This window comes from Gallus gallus, chromosome 1 (assembly GCF_016699485.2).
Source record: "Gallus gallus isolate bGalGal1 chromosome 1, bGalGal1.mat.broiler.GRCg7b, whole genome shotgun sequence".
NCBI lineage: Eukaryota > Metazoa > Chordata > Aves > Galliformes > Phasianidae > Gallus > Gallus gallus.
Genome location: NC_052532.1, coordinates 7,177,410 through 7,200,298, shown reverse-complemented (window position 1 = coordinate 7,200,298; position 22,889 = coordinate 7,177,410). Strand labels below are relative to the sequence as shown.

At 43.7% G+C, this 22,889-nt stretch overlaps 1 protein-coding gene across 5 annotated transcripts in view; it reads right to left on the bottom strand.

Annotated features, from left to right (window-relative positions):
• CAMK1D (calcium/calmodulin dependent protein kinase ID) overlaps positions 1 to 22,889 on the bottom strand; it is a 226,804-nt gene that overhangs the window by 4,868 nt on the left and 199,047 nt on the right. For 2 of the 5 annotated variants that reach the window (XM_003640331.6, XM_040654625.2), the window contains 4 exons: positions 22,426 to 22,504; positions 12,861 to 12,948; positions 12,152 to 12,290; positions 1,380 to 8,668 (listed from right to left, as the gene is read on the bottom strand). In XM_003640331.6, coding sequence (XP_003640379.2) covers positions 8,547 to 8,668; positions 12,152 to 12,290; positions 12,861 to 12,948; positions 22,426 to 22,504 — 428 coding nt within the window. In that variant the 3' untranslated portion in view covers positions 1,380 to 8,546. Of the gene's footprint in view, positions 1 to 1,379; positions 8,669 to 12,151; positions 12,291 to 12,860; positions 12,949 to 22,425; positions 22,505 to 22,889 lie in introns of those variants that run through there. The other 3 variants (XM_046909269.1, XM_040654620.2, XM_046909274.1) reach the window with 3 other exon arrangements.

Here is a 22,889-nt window from a genome sequence, read left to right as displayed (position 1 = left end):
GAGCCTAAGTTACACTGAGGGATGGTGCTGAAGAGCAAAGGAGTTGAGAAATGGGCTTGTTATAGCTTGAAGGAAGATTGGTGTGTGTCATAAACCAGATACCCAGTGCATACCAACACTCAGAAAGCCTTCATAATAGGGACAGACCCCTTCTCTCTAGTATGAACATAGCTGTGGATCTTGGAAAGGTCTCAAGCATAATGTTTTCTATAGCCCCATCTGTGTCATGCTCCTTTCTCTTCTCTGTACTGACATTTTATCTCATTTGATGCAAGCAGCCAAGAATTCACTGTAGCAACAGCGAAGAAAATACACGAAAGTCAAGTAAATACTGACATGACATCAAGAGGCCATCTTGCAGTGTCAGTACTTCAATGGTCCTGTCGTGATCTTCTGCCCTGTCTCACTGGGCACTAGAGAAAGCTTCATGCACACTAAGTAACCATTGTGACTATAGAGGAAGCCATGATTTTAAACCTAAGATACAAGAAATTTTTCCTAAGCTAAGATTTTCTTTTCATGATGAAATCTGGGATAGGCCTTCAGATAACATAAATCTGTTGAATTCAAGAGAAGCCAGGAGATATGACTTACATAGGTTGGAGTGTGGCCTTAAATACGGAGGGATGGTATTAGAGATGACTCAGGCTTGTGAGTCACACCATGGGTAGGTCAGTCTTGTCCAACCTTCAAACAGTCCTGTCAATACCAGCGATCAGAAGCAATCAGATGTTTCTACTTTCAGGCTTTCTAGTTTGAACACACAGTCTTTCAACAGGATTTGCTGATCCTCCTGAAAATGTGAATCTATCCCATTCCCTGTCACCAATTTTTTTTAACATGGATATATTTTGCTAAAGACGTACCTTCCCATGAACGTATTTTTCCAAAGCCCAAATGGCAGATTGTCTCGTCTTTCCTGGCACAGTCCAGCATCTAATCCCAGTTCTGTGGCCATAGACACATACCACAGATTTGAAATAGTAATCACATGGGTTATGGTGTTTGTTTCTTCCCTGGCAATGATTCTCACCACAGGCTGCGTAAACCACAAGGACCTACCCAAGGGTGCATCTGTCTCTAACAGGTGCCTCTCCTTTGCACACAGATACTCCCAACCCCCAAGAGATACACATCTCCCTGTGTTGCCATACAGCATCAACTCTGATAGCAATTTCAGGAAAAAAACTGATGTCTGAATCACTCTTCTGATGCATTTTCTTAAGGAGTGAATTGGGGATGGAAAAAAAAGTTTCACTGTCCACCTTTGGAAATCATCACATAAAAACAGCGGAGCCACCATAGAAATCATTTACTCCCTTTTGTGAACATAGGTTGAACATAGGAGACTCATGCACTCAAAAACATCACACTTCACATCAGGGAGATTAAACTGGATTTATTGGAGGAAAACAATTAATCATCCCTTTAAATTCTCATTATGATAGAAATCTTGATATGTATACATGATTGTCAAGGCAGAGAACCACTTGCGACGTAGCCCCATTAACAATTTGCAGTATTGCAAACTCATTATGCAGATAAAACTTTTGCGATGCCTTAAATACATGCATGGAGTAAATACACATTCTCCCTTCTTTTTGGACATGGATGCTGTTATGAACTTGTATCAATCACAAGACCTGCAATATTAGGCACACTGACATTCCTTGATTAAGATTTAAGCAGTTGTAGAAAACATGCTTGCATTTTCATTAAAAATCGGCCAAGAATGTTTTGCAGTTGAGGATATTGGGGAGGCACTGCTCTGGACAGACTGGGCCTCTTTTGGTTATTTGCTGACCCAAATCAAATATCTATATTAAAAAAAGGCCCAAATTGACCAAAATGCTGCTTCTTAACTAGAGGTGAATGAGCAACGGGGTGCTGACATTGCGCTGGCAAGAAATGTGAGTCACAACATATCTCCCACTGAGCCATGACCTTCCATGTTCTTCACTTTGAGGATGAAGCTATGGCTTGACCTGGTAAGAGAGAGGATGCACAACAGCAGCTGGACTTGTGGGATGCAGATGAAAGATAGAAAAGCTTAGAGCTGCCCTGAGCATCTCCTACGATCTCCCACCCACTGGGAACCACAGCACATGTCCACTTCCTCATGGAGCCTCACACCACATGCTGCCATAGCAACCTGAGATGGGGTGACTTACAACTACTGCTCATGATGATTTTTACAATGTGGGCAGCTCCTTGGAGATGGCACAGTATGCTAGCTGGGCATCATCCTCAAAGGTAGGTTCAAGCCTTCTTGGTTCTTTCAGTTACCGCAGAGTTGTTCGTGACATAACTTCCAAGGAGGGCTACCTTCTCCCTACACCACCAACACAGTGCTTTCTTTGAAGCTATGTGGCATGCCCATATCAGAAGACCACTTCTCAACCTTTCAAGGTGACTTTGTTTTGAGCTTTGGGAAGATGAACATCTTCCACATGAAAGCAGTGACTGTTGAGGAGCTGGGACCATTGGCCTGCCAACTCTCAAAAAAAGGACTGGACCAGGTGTGCTAAAAACAACACATGACCATCCTGTACACTGCTCTGCCATAGAAAGACCAGCACAAATGAAAATGGGTCAATGGTTGAGGGAAGAAAAGGCAAAGCTATGATTTCCATGTGGAGGAAGGAGAAGTACTGCTCCAAACTCCTCTATGGATAAATGGTGGTGCTGCTACATGGAGGTGTTGAAGGACTGAGTGCAAGTATTTAGGTGGTGATACTGGGGAAGGTGCTCTGATACTTGATGCTTTGGAAATGACGAGATAATTAGTTCAACTTGCCGCCTTAATTAGTTCAGGCAAATAATCACAGCATCTTGGTCCGCACAATGCAGTTCATTCTGCAACAGGCAAGAAAGAAATATCTTATGGGAAGAGAAAAATACTAAGAATTGAGTAAACCAGCCAAAGATTTGACTAAGAAAGAGGAACCAAAACAACCCAACCCACAACCCTGAAGAGACACACTGACATACTGCTTGGCAGACCTGGGCATTGACAACCCAGGAAGGTATTTTAGATGCAGATCAAACCTTTTGACATCATATTCAGAGGGACCCTCCCCGACTCCCTGTTTCTAGACGTGTGTATGTGACTGCTGCATAGTTTTAAGCCACTCTGGATGGTGACTCTTCCTGTGCATGCTGTGTACATGCAGAGCATTCCACAGAAAGACAAAATACATTATCAGGTTTTGCAGTATCTTGTTCACGAAACATCAGCTTTTGCATTTACTCAAACTTAACAATGGACTGCAAGTTACAGATACACTGAGTCATTTGAAAGCAAAACCTAGAAGAAACCCCTTGAAAAAAAGGCTGGATTGAATGTGCATGAACAAAAGGCTCAGGAAATACAAAAGTAGTGAACAGTAGTTTAATACATGCAGTGCAGTAACATGCATCTATTGGACATTTTGATGTCATCATTAGCTCAGCAGTGTTTTTTTCACAGCGCTCGTGAGCATACATGCCCTGATTCCATGCTAGGGCATGGAAGAATGTAAGAGCCACTCTTCTGACCTTATAATTTATGAAGAGGAGGAAAAAAATAGCTAACTGGACAGTGCAGTGGCCCGTTTCAAGGTGGGGAAGGAGTCTCAAAAATCAGTCTGGATAAAGAGCCTTTATCCTTGGCTTTAAACACTATTTACACAGCTTTGACCCAACAGCACAAAGTCAGACCTAAAAACCTGAACCAGCTCCTGGCTTCCCACCAGTGAGACCTGTGATCCCTGGGGCTGTAACATGCACACACGCACAGGGATGGACAGGCAGGACCCGGTTTCAGGGAAGGGTGGCGTTGGGGGAAATGAAAGGAGCTGTGTAACATTGCTGATGGGCAAGAAGTTGGGGATGAGCAATGTACCAGGGGAAACTGCACAGTGCTTGTAAGCAGGTTCCACAACTGTTGCCAATTCATCCTCTGTGCTTGATTTTGATGCTGTTTTCCTTGGATGCAGTCATCTTTGTGTGTGTGTTTCTGCTCTTTGCTTGAATGAGTGTAATTCCTAGCATCAAGTTTCTAGTGCAAATAAGCGTGATAACGAAAGCAAAACTCCCTTCCCATGAATAATTTCAGGGATGCATTCAGGCTCCAGTTCAACCAGATAAACATGCATAGGAGTAAGAACAAAAGTAATGTCACTAAATGGGAACATCCATGGAAGACACCTTGGGGCTTAGTCTAGAAACTGATACTTTGCAGGTATATGAATCCTCTAGGTCTTAAGAAGGAGAAAAAGCAACAGTCTACAGCCTGCATGAACTCACTGGCAAAATTGATCTCGTTTTTTTTTATGTAGGATTCACCTAGCTAGCACTGCTCAGACCTAGAGCTCTTACTCAGTGGGGAATTTTTAGCAGCGCTTTTCCTATAGCTGATCTCCAAATGCACACTGAAGGACAATACCCCCCTTTCTTGCTGATGGCTAAAAGTTGTCTGGCTTTCTCTGGGAGCTGTTTTGCTAAAAGAAGGGTCATGCTTAAGGAGGGGCAGCCTTGCGGATGGCTGCAATTTTATCTCTTGAGCTCTGATTTGCAGAGGATATGGGGAGAAAAGCCAGAGGTCAGGAGCTGTGCTGGCTCCCAGGGCTGGCAAATGCTTTGGGCAAGCTCTGAAGCTCTCTGGGGCTAAGCAGGAAGAAAAACTGCTTATCGAAAGAATACTGTCAGTACCCATGGAGGTATGCAGGGAACATGGACAGAGAAAAATCCATTCTAATGCCTACTGTAGAACTACATAAGGATGTCTACCAAGTGGGCAGATACTCCTTTCTGTGGTTCATTTCCCTGTCATTGCTTGGTTTTATTTCAGCACCAAAACAGACACAACAAGGAGTAGGTCAAATCCTATTTGTTTTTTGGAGTCCACTACTCTAATGGCACCTGTACAAAAGCAACGAGGACAAAAAAGACATCACCAGCAGGGTAACACAGTCTCAGGAAGGCACCACTGCCATGTTTCCCTGTCCCCCTGCTCTCCCCATGCTGTGTGGTGGGGTCCATGTCCACTCCATGCTGCAGAATGGGTGATCCAGCAGGAAGTTAGGATGCACTGGGAATGAAGTCACATGCAAAATCAGCGCTGTAAGCCCCTGCCACTGTAACACTGACTTTCATCTTGCAGAGTTTGTGGGCAGCCTGTCCTCACACTTCTTCTGCAGGCTAAGGGCCAGCTGGCGGTTTTTTGTATTTTTAGGTATTTTTTTTCCCAGCAAGAGCTCTGCTGTTGGCATCAAAGATGGCCTCTGTGACTCTGAAGGTAAAAATCAGCAATCAAAGCTGCAAGCAAAGAAAAAGAAGGGGAAGGAGCTCAGGAAATCAAATTACAAATGAAAAACACATTGGTGCCAGTCAAGTAAAGCAGAGAAGAGTAACAGACAAGCCAGTCCAGGCTGAAGTCCTCATGCAAGGAGTAAAGCACACCATATTTAGTAGGACAGGCCATTGGAAAAGAGCCCAGAAGGATTTTTCTACCTGCTCTGCATGGCGAGATCTAGATTTGTTTTGAATCTTTTACTTTTAGGCTATCAGCCCCTTCCACACGTGCACACACTATTCACTGTAGAGATGCTGGAGCATTTGCTGTGCCAGTCTGCTGCCAAAGGACAAATGGCTGCAGCCCCAACATGTCTTGTCTGGGTGCTGCTAAGTCATCCTGGTAACCAGATTTGGTCAGGTTTAAAGTGAGAAGTTTTAACCAAGAGGTACTTTGGGACTCAGTTTTGAGTTACCTCTATGCATGTGGCAAACGTGGTCAGGTCTCCAGCTGTGTTTTACTAATGCAAAAGAAGGGCTTCCCACCACCCAAAATTGTATCATACAGAAACAATTTTGCTTCTAAGTGCTCACGTTAAGATCCCAGTGGTTGATAACAAGCCTATGAGAATGATGATAAGTTATGTAACTACTCCAGAACATTAGGTACAAAAACCCAATTGCACGTTTGGAAGGAAGAAATGTTCCTGCAGTAGAAAACAAAGAAAGCTTGAGCATGGAGGGCCAGCTGGGAACTGGGAACTCCACAATTGCAGGGTATGGGACAACATGTCTGCTTTCACTCCCATCAGTGATCTTTGGTTTGCAGATGAAAATCTGTTTGCTTTTCTCTTTTTCTTTCTTTTTTTTTTCTTTCTCTCCTGCAACATACATTTGGATGCCGTATTTTGCATGATGGCTTCAGAAACTACACTGAGCTCAAACCTCAGGTTTCAGAAGAGAATGTGAAATGGAAGAACTGAGCCCCAGTCGTCTTTGTCCAACCACAATTGGACAAAGACAAAAATACTCTTCAACTAAATCCTGCTTTTGGTTGCACAAGAGTAAATTCAGGGAACTCCACTGACTTCTAATCTGAGGACTGACCATGTACATACATAGAACTGAAACAGAGTTGAGTTTATGAAATCAGGTGTGTTCAAAATAACTCAGATTTGTGTGATAGGAGTCTCTCTCCTAAACTAAGGCTTACTTACTCAGGCTGGCAAAATAAAGCAGCCTTGGCATGATCTATTTTACCAATAAAAAAGAGCAGTACCTGGTGACAATGGGCTGGGCATGACTTGCAGCAAGGACACCCTTTGCCATCTGGTCCGCCCAAATCTTGGTCAGAAGTCCTCAAAGGGGAAATTATATGGAGTTCTGCTACCACTATGTGTCAACTTTCCTAAAACAAGGACACTGCATCTTTCTGATTTTGCCACAACAGCAAACCAAGTGTGCCCATGAATGACTGTATGCAATCCACAGGGCTTTGCTAATCCCTGCAAGCATTGATAGCTGTCCCAGACACGGAGACTCACTCAAATATGCGACAGTCCTCTGAAAATGTAGAATAGCTTAACAGAAAGGAAACTGGAGCCCTATCAAGCACCACCAATAGAGCTGCCTCTTCAAACAGGTTTGGTGCTCACTGCCACCTGCTTTTCCAGCATTTAGAACAAAAATATGATGGATGAAATCCCAGCCCTGCTGGTCAAAAACAAACCAAGTGAAGCTGAAGCAAGATTTTGAAGTCTCAATGATGAATGAATCTTATGGCTTTTCACAGCATGGTCACTATTGCCTGATACATTCAGTCTGTGACTGGCTTTCACAATTTTTTTTGTGCAGGATAAATGTGAACATGGCAAATGAGCACAAGGCTTGTGCCTCTGGCAGACGATGGACCTGTTTGGGGTCACGTGAAGCAGCTGGGTAAACAATGGCAGATTTGCTCTTCTCTCTATTTCAAGGTGCTCTAATGCACGACTACACAACATTAATGGTGGCTGTTCTTAGATGATGCACGTGGAAAATGCATGCATTTAGTAAATAAAAATAATTGAAATTGAATTAACTTTTGTATACGAGCTTTATAGAGGGGTGCAAGCATCACTCCTCTTCAACGGAGAGAAACCGACATACGTGGAAATTAAAGCCCAAACATTTTCGATCTGGTTCCTGATCCTCATTTATGGCTGGTGACCCTGGCAGGTGCTGAGCATCAGCAACAGTGGGCAAAGCTCCATGAAGCTGTGGGTGTTCAGCAGCTGTGGTGCAGGGAGCACCGGCTGGGTGTGCTCCCAGTACAAAGCTGGGCTGGGAGGCTGGGAATTAAATGTCCTCCACAAGGGCGGCACAGTGAGTTGGTGGCAGAGGATAACTACTGGTCTGGGCCCCACCTCTTCCTTTTCTTTTGCTCTGCCCAGAATGCACAGTGGAAGGGATTATCAAGGGAGAAATTGCCAGAGTATGAAACTCTGTTGTTTTGTTTGCTCAGCTCTGGTCTGCTCCTCAAAGGCACCGTGTGCCGACATCTCCTCTCAAACAAAGGTACCGCAGGCTCACAGCTCTGCAGGAATCGGGCTGGTGGCAACTGAACTCTGCCCATGGCTTCCAAGGAGGAGGAGGGAAGGGAAAGCAGCAGTTTCTTACTCTGAGCAGCAGCAGCTCTGCTGAAGCCAGATAGATAGACTTGCAGTCCAGTCTGAGGAGCGAGGAGTGGCATGCCATTGCAATCCTCATGTGCTGCAAAGTTAACGCCAACTCCTACCTACCGAAACGGCATAATCCCCCACAAACTGGGAGGAGGGACGTTACTGGAAGTACTTCTTAAAAGAAAATATATGTATAATGCTCAGAAAAGTTTCTCTATTTAAATAATCCAGTTGAGATGTTTGTAGTTAATGGAAAAAAACAAGAACAAAAACAAAAACCCAACAACATTTACTGTTACCTACACTGAGAAAAGAGTAAATCACTGGGGATAAGAATGCGTGTTCATTAGTTAGAACATTGCTAGACTCACATATATATATATATATTTATATATATGTATATATATGTACAGCACCAGAGACTGTTAGATCCGTTCCCCCTGGAGTCATTGCAGTTTGTGATAAATGAAATATTTCAGAATTGCAGTATAAAATATGGCCATAAAAAAATCTTCTTTCTTCTAGTCCTTCGTCGAGTATGCGGGGCAGGGCGAGGGGTGGCTTGGAGGAATCCACAGCCCTGTGCCTGCCTGCTCCTGGCCACCCGGGCTCTCACTTGCTCCCTGTGTGCACTGTGGTCACTGTGGTGGGTCTGGGTCTCCGGTCCCCTCCTACTGCCGAAACGCCTGAAGAAGCAGATGAAACAAAACTACAGAGAGTGGATGGAGACATACCTAAAAGGAAAGCCAGAAACACAGTTAGAAATGTTAATTACGGAGGGGATGTGGGCAAAGTTGCTTTTTGAGCAGGTGTTGTTTCCCCTGTATGCTCCAGAGAGGAGGGGACCAAAGCTGGAGACGGTGCTCCTTCTGCAGCGATGGGTTGGCTGGGTATGTCCACAGGGATCTTCTGCCCTCCTGGCCCACAGCCACCGGCAGTTGCACACACATGTCACAATGAATAAACGTCCGGCTTTGCTATGTGTTCAGCCAGACCAACTCCACATTTCTGGGGCTGAAGACAAAGAGCTGTGGGATTAGGAAATCCCTCCAGCGTTGTATTTGCTCAAAGTAATTTTTCCTCAAAGATGATTAAGCTTCTCATCAAGGACATCTAGCTAAATGAAAAGACTGTGCACCTGGGCTAAAAACATTTCCCCGGGCGTCCTGCAAAGATACTGATAAAAAAGTATAGTGGGTCAAACTCATTGGTGAGTTCCTTTAAATTTAGAGGAAATATAAATTTGTGTGACTTGGACATCATTCTAGCAACACCTTCTGTTGCTCCAGGCTTCACCGGTATGTCTCCAGGACTTCCAGTTAAGAGACATAAATTGATAAAGTTGAAGTGTCTGGACACAATTTTTACCCAGCAGCTGCTTTTGAGCTAATTAAAGACTTCCCACAGATACTTTTTGTTATGAAAAGAATGAGATTTCAGCTAAGCGGAAAAGTTTATAGAACGTGTCCACTGCCAGTGAACCCTCCAGCACAGCTCTACAAAACACAGCCCTCCCTGAAGAACTCAAAGTGGGCTGAGTGTTGAACGACTGATTCTAGATTTGCTATTCCAGCACAACCTTGGCTGTTCCAATGGAAAGCATTCACGACAAGCAATAAAATCTGTCCTCAACAGAGCTTTCCACTCAGGATGTGCCCCCCTGCCAGCGGCCTTGGAGACTCTACAGGAGAGCCCCTCAGATTTTGTCATCCCATGGGGCTCTGTGTCACTTAGAGCTTAATGGGATCCCAGCAGCACCAACTGGCACCTAGCTCTGAAAAGATGTAGGCTTGATGTGATGAGAAATACAGCTCATTTTTCCAGCCTGGTAAGTAAAGGATGGATGAAAACTATATGAACATATCTCACTCTACAGTCTGATATGGCCCGTTGGGTCTTTTTGATGCTTGTTATGACTTTTGCCTGCTTTCCTATGCCTGAAGGTGATGTTTCAGCCTCAGGGATAACTATGCTGAACCTACTACACTCAGCCACATCCCATTTCCCAGCAGTACTGACATTTGACAGAGATCTGGGCTCTGTAATTAATCCAGGCAGCCCAATCACATCTAAATAAAATAAATCAGACACAGAAGACTGAAAATCAGACCAATGCACTGCAGAAATCCTGACTGATTCACCTAGTCAGGTAGTGTAACCCATCCTCATGTATCTTCTTGCTCTGGCCTAACACAGCAAAAGAATCAGGATGCAGCCTGACATAATCTTCTCGCAGGCTAGGGCTGTATTTAATTATCTTCAGTGATGTGAAATTGCTGCATTTGAAACTGTCCGGAGAGCTCATTAAACATACTACTAATAGTATTAGACAGGATTGTATTTTATAATGGTGTCACAGATGTTTCATGTAACTTGCTGTATGGGATCTTTTCTGTGCAAGAAATCTGACCCCAGAGAAAGCCACCAAGGAAGAATAAGACAGGACAAAGACCTCCAAGGTCTCCTTCTTCCCAGCAGGAGGCATTTGGTGGACTGTATTAAATATATCAGTTGCCTCTTAACATCACTCCCTGCATTTGCTCCTGACTCTCCTCTCCAGTTCCCTGGGGCTCCAACATCTCCTAACTCTTCTCCTAAGTAAATTTCTTTGAGAAAGGAAAGCTCTTTAGTATTTTCCTGCAAGCTCTTCTGTTGAACTTCTTAACCTGGGATGCCTGGAAATGAATACTTCTCTGCCTTCTATATCAGACCTGAAAAAAAGTCACCAATGAATACATCTGGTTTTATCCTTCATACACTGGCTGACTTATCCACTGAAAATTATGACTGGATTCTGCCCAGAGACCTTTGGGATGCTGTAGCCATTAAACAGACTTTGATCTCTTCCCTCCTTTGTGATGGACAGATGTTTTCCCATTGCTATTCAGACTACACAGTGCCATTGGTTATCACCTTTTGATACTGGTGATCTATCAACTGGATGGATAGACATTAATCACTCATCAGTTATGCCAACAGAAGCTACAACATAACAGGGTCTGTACTGTGGAAGGAACCAAAATTAAGATGCATTTCTCCACTGAGAGGGTTTTCAACATTTTTGCATTGTCAGCATGTGTTTAAAGTGCTTTGCTACTGATCAGTGCTGCATCAGTCCTTTGCAGATGCCAGAGGCATGCCAAGAGCACAGGGATGCTTTTATTTTTGGCAGCAGCCATAGGGTTTGGCACTGGGCAAAAAAAAAAAATCTCTATAGATGGACAGAAGGGAGTAAAATAAATGCCCTGAAGTCAGAGATTAAATAGGCTTCACTGCAAAGGAAACATTTCTGCCTTCCAAGTGCTGCCTCCCCTACCATGTCTTCCCTCATGGCATTCAGAAAAAATACACACCCCGAGCATCTGACTCCTTTGTGCAGCCTGAATATCTCCACTGCTGCCCAGAACAAACAGGACAGGGCCCAGGTCTTGTGGCAGCGTGCAGAGCCTGAGCCCTTCTCATACAACTGAACCTCCATGTGCAGGAGCTTCACCTGGTTCAAGTTGGGTTGGACAGGAAGGATCAGTTTCCCTCATGGAAAATGAAAAGCAAGCCAATTTTTACAAGAAAAGAAAAAAAAAAAAAAAAAGGTTTTATCTCCAAACTGGAAATCAAACTTAAACAGTTCAACTAAACTCTGCCAGCTTTCAGACAAATACACAGCTATTTGCTGAGCAGTGTCTGGGTCTTTTTCCCACCTGAAAGTCCTTATTCTGCATAAGAATGTTGCTCTCCGAAAAACCACACTGAGCTGAAAGCTCAAGTTTTCAGTGCGTCAGTTTTTCCAATAGAATCATTACATTTTGGCCAGCTAATCATGAGAGCCTCAGTCCATTTTCAGTCCTTATTTTCAACACCTGCTGGCAGCAAGGACTGCAGCCTGGGAGGCAGTGAGAAAACCCATTTCCCATAGATTTGATAGGACAAGGAGGAATGGTTTTAAACTGAGACAGGGGAGGTTTAGGTTGGATATTAGGAGGAAGTTTTTCACGCAGAGGGTGGTGACACACTGGAACAGGTTGCCCAAGGAGGTTGTGGATGCCCCATCCCTGGAGGCATTCAAGGCCAGGCTGGATGTGGCTCTAGGCAGCCTGGTGTGGTGGTCGGTGACCCTGCACATAGCAGGGGGTTGAAACTCGATGATCACTGTGGTCCTTTTCAACCCAGGCCATTCTATGATTCTATGATTCTATGATAGATTAGCTCCCATTACTCACAATCTTTCCGGGTGGTTGCATCGGGCAGTGGTGTGGCGAGGCTGAGTGTGCCTGAGACACTGGCACTTGTGCTGTCCAGGCTGCTGCCGAGGTGTAACCGCCGCATGTGCCGCACGACCGCTGTGGCGTTAAATGCTTGCTGGGGAAAGAAAAAACAAACAAACAAACAAACAAACAAACAAAAAAAAAAGAAAAAGAAAGAAAGAAAAATAAAAATTCAGAGCTAGAAGGGCAATTTCTGCCTTTGTCTTGGTTACTCAACCAAGATGAGTCCATCGTTATCCCAGCTTTTCCTAATTCTTGTTTTCTAAGCTCAAAGTCCTGCTCCCCATCCTCGCTCCTTCTGGCACTCAGCTGGGATGTGGCAGCCCACAAGGGAGGCTGTGCTGGAAACATCCTTCCTTACAGAGCTCACTGGTGTCCCAGTCGCTTCACGTTGTCTCCCCAAGGCTGACCCCATAACCTTATAGCACATAATCACAGCTGGTGCTTTAGACCTGGTCCCAGCTGTCACACTCCTGGATGCAGCACCCTCTATAAACAGCCCTGTGAAGCTATGTTACCTAAGACGGGACAAACTATGGTGCCCAAAAGGTTGGACCACAAGAGCAGCTTTATAATGGAGCACTAACGTGCTGAAAGGGCTCTGCAGCTGCTGTGTTAGAAGAGTTAACATGCCTAAGTGTCATCCTGAAGATGGGTCACTTACTCTCCATTTGCTTTTCGCAAAGTTCTTCCGGATCTGAGCACTGACAGACTCGTGGATGTTCTTGTTGAGTGCCGTATCACCTGCAATCCTGAAACAGGAAGACAAGACATGTTTTAAGGCATCTTTTGCTCTCCTTGAATACTCCTTCTCCTCAACAGATGAGTCTGGTCCAAGGTGTGAGTGCTCCTGCAGAGATGCTGATTTCATTCACATGAGGCCTCAAACTTCCCACCTCTGTCTCTGCTGGCAGCAGTGGTGGAAAATACGGAGCAACAAAAGCAAGCACAGATAAGGTTTGCAGGTCTGGCAGCTACAAAGAGGTACAACCTTTTGTTGGTGTGCGACTGCTTTCTATCACAATTACAACCCTGGATGAAAACACTGTACCATTTTTTTTTCTCTTTACATCTAAAGATTTAACATCAACAGGCTGGGACTACTTTTAGCCTCAGCCATGCAGTCGCTTCCAGAGCCACTCCAACCTGTCTGATTTTTGTTTGCACTGGAGATTTTCCTGCCACACTGCAATGTACATGGCCATTTGTCATGATTAATGGAGATTTACAGTAAAGCAGATACATGGACTCTTACTATATTAGCACTGCCTGCATGAATAGCTTAAGCTGAACAACATTTGACCGAGAAACTTCACTGATACTGTGCAGTTTCTTGAGTAGGCAGTCACATCCCAATCTCTGGGAAATGTAGCTAATTCAAGAGGATTTTGTTGATTTGTTTAACTCACCAAGGCACAAGATCTTTTGGAAAAATAGGCACATTCATGAACTAATGTTGGGTCATGTGCTGGGGTTATTAATGCTACCCGATGTAGGTGAAGCCAGGAAGCAAAGACTGCCTCCTATATTGTATGTGGCATTTTCAGAAGTCATTTTTTCAGCCCTGGTGTAGAAGTGTATGTCCATTAGTAACAGAAAACGATAAGAAATCAAAAGAAATGGGACATATGTCTGATTCAGAGCCTCCCAGTCTGGGGACCTCCAATAACACAATCGGAATCTGGGGGGACACGATGGTCTTCTAGTCCATTCCCTACCCCAGCTATGCTGAAGTTACTTGGACAGGTATTCAGCTAACTATTCCATATCTCCAAAAGATGCAGACTCCTCAGACAACCTATTCCAGTGCCCCACTGTCTCTCATAAGACATGGAAACTAGTTTATTCCCTTTGTCTTTGAAGCATCCTTTCACATATTTGAAGACTGATATCATGCCTTCTCTCCATCTTCTCTTCTCTAGACTAAACAAACTGATTCCTTCACTGTTTCCTCATAACTCATGTTTTCTAATCCTCTGATCTAGTGAGCTTCTCTGGACTTTCTCCAACAAGCCCACATCTTCTTTAGAGGGCGGTACCCAAACTGTTCACTGTTTTCCAACTAAGGCAGCAGAATGGCAGCATTGCTTTGCTTACATACCCCAGCCTGCTGTTTCCATTTATGCATCTCGTGTTGAAGGCATTTCTTTCATTTTGCCCAGATCGTTTTGAACTGTAACTCTGTTCTTCAAAAGACATACAGCAATTTCTACTTTCCTGTCAATGGCACGTGTAATTAGTGGATAGTCTCCTCCAAACTGCTCCCCTCTTTCCTGCTGGTAACATGTACCCAAGATGGGAGAGATGAGACACACTGCTTTTGGAAGGAAAATGAGGGACTAAAACTTTATTGCCCAAAAAAGGAGAGGTAACAGTGCCAGCCTGTTGCAACTGACCTAATCTATACTGTGTTATTCAAGAGTACTGGAGCCAGCAGCAGTGTGATCAGGAAGGAGCAGGGCTCCCAGTGCCCACCCCCATCTGGGAAGAGCACTTTGCTGACTATCAGTGCCACATCACTGACATCTGAAGTAGGCAGAAGAATTGGTACCACAAACAAAACATGGCTCTTAAATGCCAACTGACACCCCCTCCTGGGCCCTGTCCTGCTACCAAACAATGCAGAGGTTTTGAGAACTGGAAGACCTTCAGATCTTCCTCTGAAGAGGGCCCCTCCTGATCACTTCTCTCACTGGTAGAGATGTCGTTGCTCCTGATTTCCGTTAGGTCCAGTCTACTATAAGCATTTTTAGGCAGCATCTATCTATCTAGACAGCTAAGCCTTTTGTTGCAGATGCTCTCTAGAAGAGTTATGTGGTGGGAGAGCAAATTTCTAGTCAGAGTCACTCCAAAATGTCAGAAATGCTCTGCTCCATCCAAGAATACCTCCTCAGTGAAGGCACATGCCCTCAACATGCAATAGCTGGGAATAGGAGCTGTCATAGCACAGATCTGCAGAAGAAAACCAAATAATTTAGCCAAACACTTTGTATGTGAACAACTGCAAGCCAAAGTGTCTGTTCCATTTTTTCCTCTCAGGCTAATGAAGCATTCTTCTTTATGAAGGGGCTTGTTAACAAGCTCTATAAGCACAGATCGCGTTTCCCACTTGCCAGAGTTTATTTTGGAAACATGGGCAGAACACACTCCTAGGGGATGATACCCTTGCCAGCTATCCCAGGTCTTACTTATCATTCTCCACACGGACCTGCAAATGCATTTTTGCTGTATGAAAGTTTTCATCAGGCATGTAGCTCAAATATGAGCTATGTATTTTTTTGAGTTTAGGGATCATTTTCTGCTGGTCCCAGTAGTTCACAAACTGTCTTCTACTGCCACAAACTCTGTGTTGAATGTGCTATTCTCATATCTTTGAAAAAGAGCCTTAGTGCCTGAATGTTTCTCAAATCAGAGTAACACTTGTTAACCTCACACAGGGTGGGACAGACACCCTGTGAAGCTCTCAAGCACTGTACTGGTGGGGACCATTCTACATCTAAGGTTCCTCCAGCAGCATTAGCTCTTTTTATGTTCTAATTTTTTAAACAGCAGTCCTGGGGCTAATTTAGCACAGCAGGAGACGTTCAAACACGTGCTGGAATGCTGAATGCTGTGGCCCAAAACACAGATCCAGATGCCAAGGCTGGCTGTGGGATTGTTCTCCATGAGGTCTCTGAAGAATTATTCTGTTAATAGTGCAATGCTGTAACATGAGGACTGTGCATTTATACTGCATTTTGCACTTGGAGAATCTTCAGACTATTACGAAATACTCAGAGTGCTACAGTGTTTATAGTATAGTTTTACTTATAGGAAACTAAAAGAAATGTTAACACTCCTCCTCTCGTGCTGGTTTGCTGGAGTTGTAGTGTTTTAAGTATGCAGGAAAGTGAGGTGGGGGCTAGAAGGGAAAAGTCCTGTCTTTTACACAGTCAACATGATGAGTTTTGGACACTCAAACTCACTCTAAGGTGGGTATTGTGAGCATCATCATATCTATACTGAACCTGTTTAGTCACGAACCTTAGTTCCCATGCTAAGATGATGCATGAGGTCTGAAGGAAATGTTATAATCGCCCTTCCACCTTTCTCTAACTCTGCATATCCAAAGGCTTTAAACCATCTTATTTTTCCTTTCACGATAGAAGGACTTTAATATTTTTTTCTTCTTCCTTTACCACAGCATGCCCTTCTACAGGAATCAGCTCCACTTTTCCTGAAAAGAAAATCATCTTTCAGAGATGGTCTCACTGATGCTTTTTTAGTCAAATTTGCAGTTCACTTTGAAGTTAACTATGACAGCACTGAAGCTTGTTTGTTTTACCAACTATACCTGTTGACTCAGTAAAAGATATTACTTCTAATTACCACACGCACATAAGAAGAAAACTAAACAAACCTGAACAATGCATGATTTATTATCAAGCTGAGCATCACCCAGCACTGAGCAAGGAGTCACTACGCCAACACGTACCTCATTTTCTCTTGGGGCTCCTGTTCTGCAGCTACATTCCGACTGCTCTTTGGGGAGCTTTGTGTTGAAGCTGTTCTTATATCCAAGTTGAAAATCCATGAGTGTGTCAACACAAGGAATTGGACACCAATGACCATAATCAGACTACTCTCCATTACAAATACCTCCACTGAAGCTAACAAGGACAGTGCTTATGAATACCATTGAAAATCTGGTCCTACAGATAAGAGGAATCTCATCTAATAATCAGATATTATTTCATTGTACCCAATTTATTTTAGCTCTCTATCCACTTTCAAAGCTATCACAGCAATTTCTCTAGCCATAGCACATTTAAGCTTTGAAAGGAGCCTCCAACAAAGGAAAAAACAGTGAGTTTACTTTTGGATGGTTCTTTGCATGGCGTGCAAGCATATATCTCTTGCATGCCAGGTCTCTCCTGCTCATGATGGCAGGCAGAGTCTTTCATCTAGCATTATTTTCTGAACCTTCCTACCCACTGAAGGCAGCCAACTTAAATGCTGTGCTGGCCAAGCAGTGCTTGGAAATGCTCTTGAGTATGATGACAGGAAATGCAGAGTTAGCTGTAATAGATAACACTGAAGGATCATAACTCTTCTGTATATACACATATACACACATGTATGTGTATAAATATGGATACACACATACAATGTTAGTGATGCTCCAAAATAAATAGAGTGTGGGGATGAACTCAATAAGAGTTTGATTTAATGTTGTAAACATCAGCAGTTCTCTTCAGGGAGCCCATTTCACACTTCAAACAGCATTGTCAGAGAACTGAGCTCTTTGTAAACTGTGTCTTTTCCTTGGGTGGAAATTATTATCTGGCTCATGCTCTCTGGCACATAATAAACACTCAGGGTCATGGTCATAATCTGCAGAGGCTCAGTCCTTGCCAAAGCTTTACAGTCTTTGGCGTAGGTGGGGATGGATGTTGTCATATCCCAGCTGTCCACCCCCTCTCTCCATGGGCAGTGGGGAAAGGTGAAGGCCATGCTTGTATCTGCTAACACAGGTGTCACAACATTTTAGGTGCCACAACCTTCTTTCCTATACAGTTAACACAGAGAGGGGGATACATACATCACCCTTCAATGCCAAGTTCCAAGTTGCCTATGATGCCAGAACCAGCTCCATCACACATCTCTAAATCCCATTTAAGGTCACTTGGGAAATGCAGGACAAAGCAAACAAATTTATACCTCTTTCAGCTCCCACATCAACTTCTTAACTGTTAGACCCTTTCCTCTCCAACTGAGGTCTCTTTTCTTTCCCTCTGCACCTGGGCTGGAGCCTGAATGTGAGGCCAGCCATGGGGCTGCAGAACCCAGCTCGACCCAATGGGGAGTGCAGTGTGGTCCTACAGCTGAAAAAAAAAACAAGTTCTTGGGTTTCTGCTTCTCACTCTTAATTACTGCAGCCTGAGCTGCTGCCTTGAACAGGATGTGGGTCCTGACATGGCAGTATATTTAATAAATTTAATTGCTGTCATTAATATGAGCTTGCGAAACATTAAGACGTATCAAGCTGCAGCAAAATTACCCTGCTCTTTTGTTACCTTCGTTTTCCACGTCCTTTTTGAAAAGTCACAATGGGATAACGAAGCAGAACACTGCACCTTTGCAACACATCATAAACAGTGAAAAGTTCAGTGAAAGATACTCTATAAAACAAATCATTTTTCCAATGGGAAGCATAAGTCACCTGCATATTAAACTGAGGAAATCTGTATAAATGCACAGATTGTATAGGCTAGGGTGCAATCATTATACCAACAAGTCCTACATATTGTACTGCTTCTGCTACCATACTTCACTGCAATTATTAGCCTCCTTTTCTGCCAGTTCCAAGTTTAACATACCGTCCTCCTGCCAAGGCCATTTGATTATAAATAGCAAAATATCACGTAAATGCAGGCATGTGGGGAGCAGATACAGCACAGAAAAATGGGCCATTGGGAAGAAGTATTTACTTTTTTTAGGGTCTGATCCTGTACAAACATTTAGTCATGTGAATAGCCGGCTATTCTTGAGCAGCTTCCCAAAATTCCAAGAGATTACTAACCTTAAAGGCACAAATGTCAGATTTTGAAAGATCCAGTTCTTGCAATTTACTTGTTTGAAAGTTTTTAATTAAAACATAGCAATTGAAACTAGTGGAATATTTTGGAACCCGTTTGTTCTTCATAAGGATTATATATTGAAACAACACAATCACCCAACCAGGCAGCCATCTCATACATAGGTAAATATTTTTATCACAGTTAGATTATAGTATATGTGGTAAGTATTCATGATTTGACAGATTTCTTCCTAACTTTTAGGTGACCATAAGGATCTATTACTGCAGGAAAAGATTTCACAGGAGAAAGAAAAGAGAAAGTGGAAAATGTCATTATGTAGAGCCACTTCACTGTTTATACTGCTCTGCTTCATCCTCTTCTCCAGCCAAGCCAGGAGACTTATGTACTTGCACCAGTTTTAATCACACATTGAAGACAATACTATGCAGACACTATGAAAGATGAGGTTGCAACAGGATTATATGCTGAAAAGGTGAGAGGGTGGGATGGGATGTCCCCATTGTAATAGTCATGGCAGTCTGCAGGGTCACCAACCACCAGACCAGGCTGCCCAGAGCCACATCCAACCTGGCCTTGAATGCCTCCAGCAACCACGAGTCAAAAGAACCCAAGCCTGGACTTGCTGGAAGTCTATGTCCAGGCTGTGGGAAGGACACAGTTGACCATCAGGAAGAAGCACTGAGCTCCACTCCTCCTCCTCCACTGAAAAGACCTTCTCCTCCTTCAAAGGGGAGGTAAGGATGCCATTGCGACAGATATCATGGCTAGAATTAGAAAAGGAACAGTAAAAACTCATGATTTCCTGGCATGAGCAATCTGTGTGGAAAGTGCTTCTTGAGCAATGGCTTGGCAAAAGGAGATCCTAGCACTAGCTCTGGAATAACAGATAACATGCGGGTGAGCGGCCTTGACTATCCAAAACCACAACTGAGTAGTGTTTACCACTGCAGGATCCAAACCCTCCAAAAATCACTGCACCTCTCTCCAGAGAGGGCCACAACAGCAGCATTTATGTTACAGGAAGGTTTTCAGAGCAAGGGGAAATAACACATTGAGTCATCTTCTCAAGAACACAACGGGGAGGAGAGAGGCAGACCTGAAGACATCTCTCTGGATATCTTCATGCATTGCTTTCGCTGCACAACGCTTCTGCTCCTTAAAACACTGGCATGTACTGCCATTGCCATCTGCTGTGATCGGCAGGTCACATGGGGCAGAGGTGGATTTGGGATGGGGTGGGGATAGCATGGTGTATATTTTAAGCTTCTCTGCTGCACTGCCATTTGTGTCTCGAAGGCTGATGCAGGGGAGGCAGCCCTGCTAAAGAACAACTGCCTTGCAAAGTGAGACTGGCAGAGAAAGACCCCTGCCACAGAGATGGAAGAAATCCCTTTCTGGGACTGGTTTTCCAAAGGAAGATTGGATTCTGTAGAAAATACCGAACATAATGGAGCAGTCTGTGAGTTTCCATCGGCTGCTGGCCATGACATGCCAAAAAAAAAAAGAAAGAAAAAAGAAAATACTTTTAATCATTTTGAATCATTTAGTTCCTTTACGAGGGCCCAGAAGCTGCGTGTGTTACAAGTGCCACGTTTCTTTGTTGCACTCCAGCAACCAACACAGATGAAGCAGGGCCAAGAGCTGGATGCTTACGCGTTGTGTATCTTGGATCTAAGGCTTTGGAAAATCTGCCTCTCAGTTATACAAATGGTCACCTCATTCTCTGCTGGGAGTTGCATTCCCATTGTTTATTCTGTATTTCTAATACTGGCTTTTGTAACCTGTTTAATTTCCCGAGGCTCAGGTTAGTATCATTTAGAAATATATATATTTTTTTCATCTCATAGCAGCTGGATTTCACTGGCCATATTTCTTTTTTGTCACATAGACAGGACTCATTGATGGGAAACACAATTACTGATGGGCCACTGGATGAAGGGCAGACCCAAGTGTTGACTTCTCCCCATCTCCCATTCACATTGATGCCAGACACTGACCCAGCTAATAACCATCTGTAAAAAGTTCTTTACTGTCATGGAGAAGATGAAAGAGAACCTTGGTGGGTTTTTTTCTTTTTTATTATATAAATTTCCTTCCTCCCATCCCAAACCTCTCCTACAACCTTTTAATTGTAAATCCCGAGCCTCAATCTTATCTTCAGCCTAATCTGATATCACAGCGACCAACAGCCAGACATCAGTACCTCACTCCCACCATGAAGAAATCAGTGCCTACTTTTATAGCCGCAACTTACTACTGCTTCACGAGTGCCAAATTATTAATGAATGATAAGGGTAATTCATCAGTGTATTGGTAAAAAAAACACACACAAGAAAGTAAGCCAGAATGGTATTTTTCCCTTTGTAAAAACCTTTAAAAGGATTTACCATCCATGTAGTCCCAGGAATGGGAGCAGCGGTGAGGTGAGACCAACCAGCGTGTGTCAGAGAGAGGAGCATGAACACCTGAAGCTGAAACTACTCTGAAAAAGACCAATAACACCTCTGCCTGTGCTTTTGCTTTTGTGCTTTATACCCTCAGCTCCACTACTTGAGGCTGATCACTGGGCGCAGATTGCATCACTGGGATGATTTTAAGATCCATCAAGCTATTAAGCTAGCCATAGTGGCTCAGTGGCTTTTCTGAGGGGCAAAGGACACTCAGGACAAAATTCTTTTCCCTGAGAAATGCACAGCCTTAAGCTCTTATCCAGCCAGCACTCCAGAAACTGCGAAAGGAAACAGTATTCGTGGTAATTGTGATGACAAAAAAGCACAGTCTAATGTACACCTGGGGTGAAAACATCCTGTCATTGACTCCTTTCTGTTGCAGCTGTTCTAACAATCAACGACAGTATCTTGCCTCGTATAAAATGACCCCTGACATAGAAGACTTGTGTCTAAAAGCCCATTTCTGGGTGCAGCTGGTAGTGTAGGGTAGTGTTAAGCCACTCAGAGTTGATCAAAGGACATGAGCCATTCCTGTTCCAGCCATAAAATCCTTAGGTAACATTGGTCATGTCATCCATGTGCAAAGGTATCACCTCATGTAAAACACTTAGTGGAGGACAAATTACAACAAGTCCTGCAGAGAAGCTGCAGTGCCAATTGCTGGAGCCAGTGCAGTCTCAGCTTATCCCACTTTATGGTTTCCTGCCTCTCCCATTCATCAAGAGAGGGCAAACAGCATGCAAAAACAGGCCCTTACTGTAAGCACAAAGTGAAGATGCGGGCTATCATCGGTGAAGCACAGGAGAGGGTTTCCTACTTCCTGAGGTGCTCTTAAGTGCTCTGATATCACTTTGGCAATGACCTTAAGAGCAGGCTGATACCCATCTTTCTGTACACCTGCAGAATTAGATCTTCTGCCCCTAAATGTGTTTCCTGGGTGAGGTAATTTCAGTGTATCCCATTGCTGCACTCCGGTCCACATAATGCATTATTACACTAAACCCTTACACAGATACTCAACAGGTTGCTGTAAGAGATTTAAAGTCCATCATGTTTTTCCAGGAAAATCTGGAAGATAAAGGCAGGGGTTATTGAGTGGAAACTAGTAAGCCATGGGGCATAAAAAATGTTTCCACCCATGAACATTAAATGACATTTTCTGTCCAGAGTGTTTCACAGAGCGGTGACTGTTGCTTACCAAGGATGCCGTGCTGCTTGCTCACAGGTGTATCTTTTATTAGGGTCCTTCTCCATCAAATTCCGAATGAAGTCTTTAGCTATAAAGAAAAAAAAAAAAAAAAAAAAAGAATAATTCAAAGCAATAGGTTTGATGCTCAGTTCTTCAGGATGGTCAGACTTATGTTTCCCAGGCATATCCAACAGCAAACGAATTATTGAGAGATCTCCTCATAGACACAGAACATGTTGCTCAGGTTATGAGAAGACTATGTCTGAGCCAGCAAACGAAACAGTGTCAGGGTCTGCTGTGATAAGACAAGGGGAAATGGTTTCAAACTAAAAAAGGGGAGATTTAGACTGGATAAAAGGAAGAAGTTTTTTACGATGAGAGTGGTGAAGCACTGGCACGGGTTGCGCAGAGGAGTGGTGGATGTCCCATCCCTGGAAACTCTCAAAGTCAGGCTGGATGGGGCGCTGTGCACC